Genomic DNA, 11,508 nt, shown 5'->3' with positions numbered 1-11,508 from the left:
GCGGCGCTTGAGTCATCTCCCTGGCAACTAACTCCGTGGCTCCGCAGCGCCGCCCGGCCCGCAGTTACGCGCAAAGCAATGCTTTCCGGTGACGACTCCCCCCGCCCGCCCACCAACCAACCCCCCCTCCCAGCTGAAACATGACACTCAACATAGCGTTTAATCATATTTACTTTCCTCATTATGCTTCCCGAACGGATGTGGATTCAAGGAGGGTGTGAAAGATGAAGAAAGGAGGTGACAAAAAAAACGATTTCCCGATTTAGTTCAGAATGCAACACACACGCACGCACACGCATACACACGCACACACACGCATGGGGTGTGCGTCAGTGCCTGTAGCGAGGCCCTTTCCACGCTCCTGTTCTGTTCAGTATCTATTATCCATGTTGAGGCCGGTGTCTCTAATTCAGCAGGTTCTAGTCTAGACTCGCATGTGATTACCAGCTAATGGGATCTTCTGTCATTTCACCTCATGGAGCAGAACCCAAACTGTCTAATCTCGTGCACCCTCAGAACTGTTTCCACCGAAGCCTGAAGCTACCCCCCCCTCCCCTATATGTTCTGTTAGGATAATCCTCCTCGACACCTCGGTGCCGAACATCTTTTCTTCATTAGGCACTGTACTGCCAATGCCTGATCACCAGATTCCGAAATACCTCCACTGATAGTAAAATCTGTTTTTATGATATAATCACAATTTTTTTTTAAATTTTTTTATTTTTCTTTGGTCAAATGTTTTTGCTGAACAGGGACGCTCTTCCTTAGCACTGCCCTGCTTTACATGCAACTCATCCATACCAACTTCACCCATTCCGTCGCCACCCTTATCCCAACCCTTTTACACGGCATGAAAGAACAAATCACTTCAATTTTTTTGGAATATATTTTATTAAAAAAAGGAAACCCAACAAGAACTTTTTTTTTTACATAATGATCAAGGATTTTTATTATCTTAGTCTCTTTCATCAGTTTCATATCATTACAGAAAATGTTATAGTACAGCGTTGTTCAATGTCTCCTCATTGCTTAATAATTTCCTTAGGAGTGCTGGTCACATATATCTGTACAATATGGTTCTTTTTTTCTGTACATTTTTTGTGAAGTTGGTTAAAAAGGCTGTCAGCACTTAAAGAAGCTGTTTCTTGTCTTTCTTCTTTCTTTTTTTTTCATTAGTTGTTCAAATAAAAGATTATTTTTCCCAGGTTGAGTTCACCCCTGGAGATGGGGGTGTGGGGTGTGTGTGGGGTGGGGGGGTTGGGGGCGGAGTTTACACCTGGTTACCGTGACTATAAGGAAGCTTCAGGGTCTGGGCAGGATGGGGGTGTGAACCCCCCCAACCCCCTCCAACCCCACCCTACCCTCCCCAGCGACACCTCCTCCCTGCCCAGGCGTTTTGGCACTGCGCACATAAACAAGACTCACAAGATAAACAACAAGCAAAGCTCTTTGTGAAGCCATTATGATGCATACTAATGAGAGAAAAACAGAACTGTCACCTTGATGGGCACTCAAAAGAGGAAGTGGCCTAGATGAGCCCCCTACTTCCTCGTAGCCGAGCACCATGGGAAATCTGGAGTCTTCCTCAACGTTTTTTTTTTTCGATTCCAAAAAACTGATTTTTTTTTTCCACCAAAGATGAGAAAATAATAATTTTCTTTTTTGTCCTGGCAGGCACCTACAGCTGTCTATTAAAATGCTACTGCTATAGATAAGGTCTAGCATTGAACACACAAAGCAATTGCAATGAAAGGAACAAAGTTGCCTTAATATAATAATGATAATAAGAAGAATAATGATAATAATAATAAGAATAATCATAATAATATATTACAGAATAAATCTCTTTTTATAATTAGATTTTTTTCATTAAAATTTATATTTTCTTTGTCTGAAATACTATAATCTTTTTAAATTATTTTTTTCCATATGTATCTAGGTTGTGATCAAGATGTTGACTATACCTCAACGTTATCCAAATCAATAAAAACTAGCTGTGCCGTTGCATATTACAGAATAGTCAATGATATGTGGACATGCACCGTGAACCACCCATTCCAACCCTCACTATATGAAACCAACTCTCTGTCCCTCGACAATGACATCATAGCCGGCCGATGACCATGACATCAACCACCTCGCCTTTGTGCAGCTCCACGTATTGCTCTGTTTTTGGAGGTAGCATCAGGAGCCCGTTGGCACTGCGCATGCTCATCAGCCTGCTGCTCACTTGGTTCCCTGCAAGAAGAGGGAAGGAAAGACGGAGGAGTACTAAATACTTTTGCCAACACCTGACCAGTCAGGGAAAAAAAAAAAGAAAGTCATAAGATCGCCAGGGGAGCCCGTGGAAAGACAGGAACTCGCTTGAAAACATGATTTGGGAAATTTTGGGGATCACTAAAACAGAAAATTACCTAAGCTGTTTTTGCCGCACTTCTGCTATGTGCATTTCTATATTGTTTTCATAGCAATAAATTATGTTGTACATGCATTCTTGATTCAAAAACTCATGAGTTTAATGTGGATGATTCATCCCTCATTCACTGTGAGAAGATTGAGCTGGGCTAATACCCACCATCATCATCAAAATGTGGTGGTGCAATAATAAACCACGAGAGAAGAATTTCCTTACTGATGCCAGACTTTTGCATTTGACCTAGTATATACTTCTTATTTGTCGGGAAATGATTGTGCTCTATCCCATTTAGCCGTGTGACGTCTGTATTAATATTTGTCTCCTTGCATCATGGGTGTTTTATTACCAATCGTGACTCTTTGTATGATCACTCTGAGACAGCCCCCCCCCCAAAAAGTAAGCTCTCCCAAAAGCTGTGGCATACTGTAGTTTGCATCTTGCATCACAGTGATGGCAATTCAACAAACCCACATTGCACCTGAGAAATCATGGTTGAACTGTTAAGTTGCAATGCAGAGACCCCGGCAAAACCAGTGGTGTCATGCAGAGTAAACAGACGCAGGCGTTGTTTTGGTACCTGTGCTCTGTGCCCACGGCAGAGGCTCCTGGTGATGCCATGTCAAAATGCAGCGGTGGTACTCAGGGCGAGGGTCCAATTTCACATCACAAGACAACTGGACAGAACCATACACACAGATGAGTGAGTTCTCATGTTGTCCCTAAATTTCCAATATGATACTCAGTCCACTGAACGAAATAATCTCCTTTTCCAACGTACTTGGTTGGGCACACTGACTTTTCTCATAGGTCATACTGAGCTTGTGGTTTTAACCTGCTTGGGGGGAGTAATTGAGTCTGGCACTTGTTGTATTCCCAGTGTGTGCATGTAGCGGCTACATGTGCTTAAACAAACCATGAATGTTTGTATGAATACTTTTGGACCTAGAGCCTAGATTGGCCCTTACTTCCACCACTGGGTGGCACTAGCACATTCGATTTGACTCAGCAAGACGACCATAAATGAAATAACTGAACACACTCTGGGTTAGCAGCGAGATAGAAACCATGATAGCAGAGGACAACACTTCTTACTCGAGGATGCTAAGTGAGGACACAATCTGGGTCTGCTGGGTGTGCACAATATTATAATGAGTTTTCTTGGTCTACTGCTTTCTTCATAAATTTTCATGAAAGTGAAGCAGGCCTTCACAGGTCATTGTGGGCCATGATTGGTTCTTCTGCCAAGTCAGTCACCAGAGCAAACCATGCTGATCATAAATATGTATTAAGCAGCTGGGGAAACTAACATTAATTCATACGTTTACGTACCATGAGCTGCAGGCATGCACTTTTGAACTTTTGTACAAACTATACTGCAAATGTTCCCCAAGATCCATAATTTAGCTTCACTACTCCATATCTACATTCTTTAATGGAACTAGGGTGGGAGCTTATTGATTGATTGATCGATTCATTCCACCCCCCTTTTCTCCCCAATTGTAACCGGCCAATTACGCCACTCTTCCATCTGTCCCAGTTGCTGCTTCACCCGCACTGCCGGTCCGGGGAGGGCTGCAGCCATTTCTTTTCACCTGACAGTGAGGAGTTTCGCCATGGGGACGTAGCGCGTGGGAGGATCACGCTATTCCCCCCAATTCCCCCTCCCCCCCGAACAGGTGCCCCAACTGATCAGAGAGGGCACTAGTGCAGTGACCAGGACACATACCCACATCCGGCTTCCCACCCGCAGACACGGCCAATTGTGTCTGTAGGGACACCCGACCAAGCCGGAGGTAACACGGGTATTCGAATAGGTGATCCCCGTGTTGGTAGTCAATGGAATAGACCGCCACGCTACCCGGACGCTCCTCCAGATCTGAATTTGATGTTTACTTTGTGAGAGTGGAAAAGGTCTACTCCGCAATTGGACCAGATAAGTCAAACCCTAATTTTAACTCTAACCCTAAACAAAGATAGAAAAGAAAAGGACCATTAGTTTTAAAAGGTATAAGACAACACCGTCTTGGTGGCTGGGCCAGTGAGTGGGACTCTCTATGACAGTTGGTAAGTGTGGTTTTGTTGGCCTACCCTCGCTTTGATGATTGTGGGTCTTGGGTCTAAAATTCCCTGCATTTTCCTCAAGGCAGGGATGACAAAAAGGTTACAGGTCACAACAGCGGACACGGGGTTACCTAGGACAGTTTGGACGGACGAGGACAGACAGACGGAGAGAGAGAGAGAGCGAGAGAGAGAGAGAGAGGAGATATAGGACAGAGGAGAGGAACAGGTCAATAACTTCTCTTCAGGGACAAGAGACTGATTCACTCTTTCTCTCAACTTCACACACTACCTGGGAGGGCAAAGATAAGTTTGCGAGCACCGTCCATGTCCAAGGTGGCAAATGTTGTTGGGAGACTGAAAGAGAAGAATAATACATGTTTTAACAATAACACATCTTAATAACAATAATAATAATAATAAGAAGAAGAAGAAGAAAAAAAGCCACTTTATTCTGTCATTGCACAGTTGTTTGGTTACAATGAAATTCACTCTGCATTTAACCATCCTATTGTATAGGAGCAGTGGGCAGCTGCAGTGCCCGGGGACCAAATCCAGTTCTTCTTTTCATTGCCTTGCTCAGGGGCACAGACAGGAGTATTAACCCTAACATGCATGTCTTTTTGGTGGTTGGAGGAAACCGGAGCACCTGGAGAAAACCCACGCAGACACGGGGAGAACATGCAAACTCCACACATAAAGGCCCTGGGATGGCATGGGGTTTGAACCCAGGACCTTGTTGATGTGAGCCAACGGTGCTAACCACTGCGCCACCGTGCTGCCCATCATAACTTTAGCCACTGGTTTGTTCATTTTAGTAGTTTCATACTGATCCATTTGTCATGTTTGAAGATACAATCCGTAACGGAGTGCTATGTGGAGGACTGAACAACCACGGCCGGATTAACCCTCCAGGGGGCCCTGGGGCACGCACATCCATTGCCCCCCCCCCCCCCGCCCCATCAGATAGGCTACGCAAACAATACTAAACATAGTTAAATGTAAAACTAATGTGCCCCGGTCTTGTCAGATCCAACTATGGCCGGACTCGATGAAGCAGCAATAATTGGCAACGCTGTCTTCGCGAGGGGGGCGGACTCGGCTTGTGTTCGTCACATGAATGCGTCTCTGTGTGTGTCGGAAAAAGCAGTGGTTCGGCCTGGAGTCGCCTTGTCACGAAGGTGGCGAGGCGTCTCCTTCGAGACTGCCGGCCGGAGAGATGCAGTTGGCGAACGCATGCAGTACGAGGGTGGGTGTTTGAACTAAAATAGGGATCGATTGGCCACTAAATTGGGAGAAAAAGGGAAAAATCAGAAATAAATAAATAAAAAGTAAAAAAAAAAGTAAAACTAATGCAAATACCCAACATGGTAGTCGAAGCTACGCCAATCTGCATGGACTTTGTAGCTTGGGGCCCCGCATCAATAGAAACTAGCTCGGGCCCTGCATCACGACGCAGAGCTGGAACAAACGTCCCTTGTAGGGTATGACTGGGGATCCCTACTATATGTGAAGACAATCCCGACCTTTTGGGGCCCCTCGTGGTCCGGGGCCCCGGTGCCCTCACCCGGCATGCCTGGTCCGTAACCCAGCCTTGTGCACAACACTCCGCGGACAGCAAACAATCATGACACCTCTCTCCATCAGGTCAGCATCAGGAATTTGTTTGAGAAGTGGAGACAACTAAAAGCTGCCGGAGGAATCGAAAGCCATGTGGCATCGGCTGGTTTTCTCTTTCGCGAGTAATAAAGCGAGCAACGTTTACGAAGTCTGGCCAAAACCACAGCAGAGGTGAGGCGGACAGCCGCTGTGTGCATTAATTGTACCTTTAAAATCCCCTCATATAACTCATTTTTACAGATTGGCTTGTATATGATCTCTTTTCACCCATTTCACTCTGCTGCTTTTAGCCTCGTTGCTTTTACGTTACCTTGTCTCATCTCTGTTTTATTGACAAATTGAAAAAAACATTCATCAGATGCATTACACCACTGTGTGATAATTTTCAACCCTTATCCTTCGATGGGCTGTGAAGTTCACATCTTGTCTGTCGTACCCGCTTCCTCTTGTTTCCCCTCACAATTTTTTCTTCTACTGTTTCAGCATTTTGCAACACCACTTTGACTAGTTCCAGAGAATTCAAATTCATTAATTTATATGTCGTCTTACCCTGGTTTCATAAAAACACGACCAAAATGGATCTGAGCGTGAAGATCAATATCCAACACCTGCTTCAGGTAGTCCTTAAAAAGATAATAGAGAAAAATTAACAATGCTGATGAAAAAAACAAACAAAAAAAAACAACCCCAAAACGCTGACATTGGGGCCTGATGGCATATAAATAATCCAAAATAAAATAGGCAATAAATAGAAAAACTATGCGAATTTTCAAAACATCAGAACGTACCAGAGTTCAAGTTTAACAAACTGTCTCAAATAAGTGTTGTGTGTGTTTGTGTGTGTGATCTGCAAAGAGCGGAACAAATGGAGGCTTCTCCATGGCAGGGTCATTTCGACAGTATACGGTCAGTTAACGTGTCAAGTTTAAGTTCATGATTTTAATGGCCAATCAAATATTTAATGATGAAGTGGGGTGAGACAGTCTGTCAACCAGAAGACTTGAGTTGAAGCCATTGTGACAGCACACATCCACCCTGCCAAGTGCCCTCGAGAAACACGGAGAGCACTGATCTGCAGCTGACCCTGTGCTCTGACCTCTCTTTAGGGGGGGGGGGGGATTTTCTTCAAAAAAAACAAAAAACAACTCCTCTTAAAAATAAACAGAATTTTACAATTCAATATTACAAAATGTTACTTTCTAGCAATTATTGTAAGGTTGTGCATTGTTTATCTCTGAACTTCTGAGAAAACTCCATACAGCACCTAATCAGGCTAAGGCACACAAACACATTGCTAATAGAATATGACTGATGAGCTTGGTAATGGAAATTGCTTAGTCCTGCTCTATTGGATTTTTTTGTGTTTTTGAGTAGTTTCACTTTTGAAACCAATTGTGCAATTCAACCTTTCTGCCACTAGATGTCAGTAAATCACACACATCTTAATGTGTGTGTGTGTGTGTGTGTGTTTGTTTTATTGTGTCATCATACCTTCTCTCCCATGGACACGCCTCCTGAGGTGATGATGACATCTGCACGACTAATACCTTCATTCAGAGCGTTGAGGAGGTCATCAGGACTGTTGGGGTGAAGCACATGTGCACACACACACACACACACACACACACACACACGCTTGTTAACCAACCCACAGGAGAAGGAAATGGAGAAAAAGTAAGCTAGATAAGACAGATTTGTATGAGGTGAGGAAGAGCAAGAGGAGAAGCATAACGATGACAACAGCCCAGCTAGACTGAAGGGGATAGAAGGACCAAAATGAACACGGAGGGACACATCAAATGGAGAACTGATATGAAGGCATACTTGTCTCCCACAATGCCCAAGTTGATGGTGGGGTAGCCATGCTCCTGGATGGTGGCCAGCAGAGTGGAGCGATTGCTGTCTCGGATCTTCCCGGGATGCAGGTCGTCCTCTGGGTTCAGCAGCTATCAGGACACAGGAGGAGACAGTTAGCGCTTGATACACAGTCCCAAGTTTTTTCTTCTTGTCTTCCTGGATCACAGGATCTAATCCACTGTCGGTCCTTATCGAATGTGTTAAATTGTGTGCACGAAAAAGTAATTGTGTTAAATGTTTTTGGAATATGAAGATGGCTGTGATTTGTTAAACAGGACAATACAACAAGTAGAGGTAACTGGGTGGGTCAGACTTAGCACAGTTGTTATTGACAGTTGATCGGACGCTATTTGAATTGAACCCTTGAGCTATTTGCTGCTCCAAACAGACCAAAACAAAGACAACAAATGATTCGTAGGTCTGATCAATACTCTTGTTAAGTCAGTGAAAGACAAATAGAGGCCGTCCTCTAGGTTCAGCCCCATCCACGGCAAGGGGAGAGACACAAGGTACATTATATTGGACAGCGGATGCGTTTACTATGTCTTACAATGTGATGGGCAACATTATCTCAGCCAGGCAACATTCTCCTTTCCTTAATGGAGCCATGAATGTTACCTTCACTTTGACCAATAAAAACTTCAGCGAGAGAGAAGGGTCATAAGTGTTTTATTTTTTGTTATACTTGTTAGAGCCTCAATCTCTAATTGCCTTATGGCACAATAATGTTGAGAGAAACATCCAAAAAGCTTATTTCCCTTCTACAAGCCAAAGATATATTCTTTCCTTCATATCCTCTGAGTTATTCATGAACTGTTGAAGGAACCGCCATCTAATCGTGTCTTTGCTAAGACTTCATCAAGGAGAGGAGCGGAGTAGACAGGATGATTCTTCATAGTTCTGGAATGCGGCCATGGAGGTGAATTCTTGGCTGATTTATGTTTGAGTTTTACAAGTATCAATGAATCTGGGTTAGCTTGCATGCACGGGAAGTTGTGGATATCCTTGGTCCACAGAGGGCGCCTGCACATGTTCCACGCACCTCTGCTAAAATGTCAAAAGTGCATCAGTCCTACAGACAATGCACAGATACGGGCTGGCATGCTGTCAACACATGTAGGTCAGGTGAATCGGCCATACTATAATTGTCCCTAGGTGTGAATGTGTCAGCCCTGTGATGGACTGGCGGCCTGTCCTGGGTGTCTCCCCGCCTGCTGCCTAATGACTGTTGGGATAGGCTCCAGCATCCCATGGCTGGATAACCAGCATTGAATAATGGATGGATGGATGCCATCAACAATCAACACAAACATGAGTTGGAAGTGTCAAACAAGGAACTATCAAAAATCATGACATTCTCTCTTAGCATTTTCTTTTTCTAGTTTGCCTCCTTCTTGGCTACGGCTCTAGGAGGATAGCATGGCAGAATGCAGTAGCTTGAATAAACATTAATTGAAATATCAGTCCTATTAACCAATCCAACCACTGATGAAAAAAGAAATAGGTTGGTCAGGATGGGAAAATCAAACATTGTCTAACATTTGAAAAAATTGACACCTGCTACAGCATCTCACTCATCATTGCCTGCAAGAAATATAGAAACAACACATTGGATATTCTCGTGTCTATTAGCTATCATGAGCGAATTACTTGAAAAATAAATACTTTAAAGAACGATATCTGTCTTTATGCTTCAAATTTGTCTTTTTGTGGTTTCTGTATGAATGCAATGTTATCTTATATTGTCTTGTGTGTACACATATTCACTTCATTTGTTAATATTATTTTTTTGGTGAAAAAAAGAATTTTCTCTCGCAGACTTCCTGTCTGTGTTTTTAAAATAATGGAAAATAAAATTCAGACAACTTTTGTTTCGTAGAAAAACTGATATTGAGCGTTATGAAATAAAACTGACTGTTTGCTTTTGGGCTTCTCACCTCGTTGCCTGTGGACATGACGGCGACCACGGGAAACTTTTGCACCTCCACCTCGGTGACTCCCACAGTGGCCAGTAGGCCTATCTCGGACGGGCCCATGTGGGTGCCCTTGGCCAGCACACACTCCCCACGCTTGATGTCATGACCGATGGGCCTAGAGCAAGACAGGAGACACAGAGGGTTAAGGGGGGGGGGGCAGATAAGAGAGAGAGAGAGCGAGTGAGAGAGAGAGAGAGAGAGAGAGAGAGAGAGAGAGAGAGAGAGAGAAGGCAGAGAAGATAATGCTAACATTAAAACTATGCAAACACTAACATTATGCTAACACTAATACTATGCTAACATTAACAAATCTTTGGACGCAGAATACATTTTACTGTACGTTCCAGCTGCATCTTCATCTCAGACATAGAATAAAAATTGAGTCAAAACTGAGTTTAGGAAAACGACTGCCCCCCCTCAAAAAAAAGGTTTTACTTGTGCGGCAACAACGGGCAATAATTAAAGACCCACAATAAGTACAAACCATTCAATAGTAAATTTAGGTGAATAACTTTTAGTTTGAGATAACTTTTTTTTTGTTATTGTACTTTACCAGTAAAAGTTATTTGTACTTTAAAGTGGCACTCTCCAAGATTTCCATTGTCTGTTACATTACTGCCGTTCACTAACTGACTGTCTTTGATGCTTCTCTCTGGTTGGTCCACCAGAGAGGAAGTTCCTCCTTATCCCCTCTGATGGGCCAATCACTGCTTGCTAGCTAAATAAATGTCTGTTATTATCGTTTATTACGCAGCTATGTTGGGTACTCGATTCTGATTGGTCAGTTAAAACATTCTGCAGTCACTTATTTCTGGATAAATTGTCAAGACTGTTGTCAAGCTCACCACCGCTCCTGTTCTGTTCCATGCGCTTCATGAAAACCTTTGTGGGCAAATATTAGCAAGATAAATATAAAGAAAGAAGCGGGAAGCTTATGGGCAAATAAGATGATTTCAAATGATTATTTTCTGTCAATTTATTGACTTATTTTGTAAAGTAAAGGCATATAATAAGCGGGATAATCCATGACAAGGTGGTCTACCATCGACAAATAATGGTCGACGTGATGTGGAGGTGCAGAGCCCCCCGATGCGACAGCGGTTCTTCTACCTGTGTGCAGCTTGAGATTGTTTTCCAGGAATGCTGCCACAGACAGCTCACTTTGTATTTTTCAGTGTTACTGCAAATGCAAGGGCTTTCATCAGTGGACAATGGGCTGAATCAATATTGTGTTACCTTCTTTGATGACAGATAGTACCTTAATGGACATTTATTTAGGTGTAAAGCTTCGAGATTGCCACTTGAACAGCAAAACTCAACACACTAGCGACTACACAGTACAATCCTAACACACTACTGTGACCAACACACCAACCTGATGTCCTGTCCCGGGCGAGCCTGTACAAGGATCCGTACCTCCAACTCCTCTGTGCCCTGGGAATGACAAACACTAAGTCCACACCATCACAGTGAACAGAAATAAAGGGTGGTCCCCAAGAGACCCAGTTAGATCACATGTAGTTGAGCTTGTCTGCGTTGTGGCCTTGAAACTGCATGGACCCCAAGTGTCACCAGTTATTA

General features: G+C 43.6%; 1 protein-coding gene across 2 annotated transcripts in view; it reads right to left on the bottom strand.

The window, feature by feature from the left end:
• Positions 1–2,104: 2,104 nt before the first annotated feature.
• Positions 2,105–11,508, bottom strand: part of gphnb (gephyrin b) — a 146,757-nt gene continuing 137,353 nt past the window's right edge. For both annotated transcript variants that reach the window (XM_056294358.1, XM_056294359.1), the window contains 9 exons: positions 11,303–11,361; positions 9,889–10,042; positions 7,919–8,040; positions 7,586–7,673; positions 6,644–6,717; positions 4,767–4,831; positions 4,505–4,608; positions 2,994–3,090; positions 2,105–2,238 (listed from right to left, as the gene is read on the bottom strand). In XM_056294358.1, the coding sequence (XP_056150333.1) occupies positions 2,105–2,238; positions 2,994–3,090; positions 4,505–4,608; positions 4,767–4,831; positions 6,644–6,717; positions 7,586–7,673; positions 7,919–8,040; positions 9,889–10,042; positions 11,303–11,361 (897 nt within the window). The remainder of the gene's footprint in view (positions 2,239–2,993; positions 3,091–4,504; positions 4,609–4,766; positions 4,832–6,643; positions 6,718–7,585; positions 7,674–7,918; positions 8,041–9,888; positions 10,043–11,302; positions 11,362–11,508) is intronic.

This window comes from Lampris incognitus, chromosome 15, assembly GCF_029633865.1.
Source record: "Lampris incognitus isolate fLamInc1 chromosome 15, fLamInc1.hap2, whole genome shotgun sequence".
Lineage (NCBI taxonomy): Eukaryota > Metazoa > Chordata > Actinopteri > Lampriformes > Lampridae > Lampris > Lampris incognitus.
Note: the sequence above shows the minus strand (reverse complement) of the source record. Positions and strands in the feature narration are given on the sequence as shown.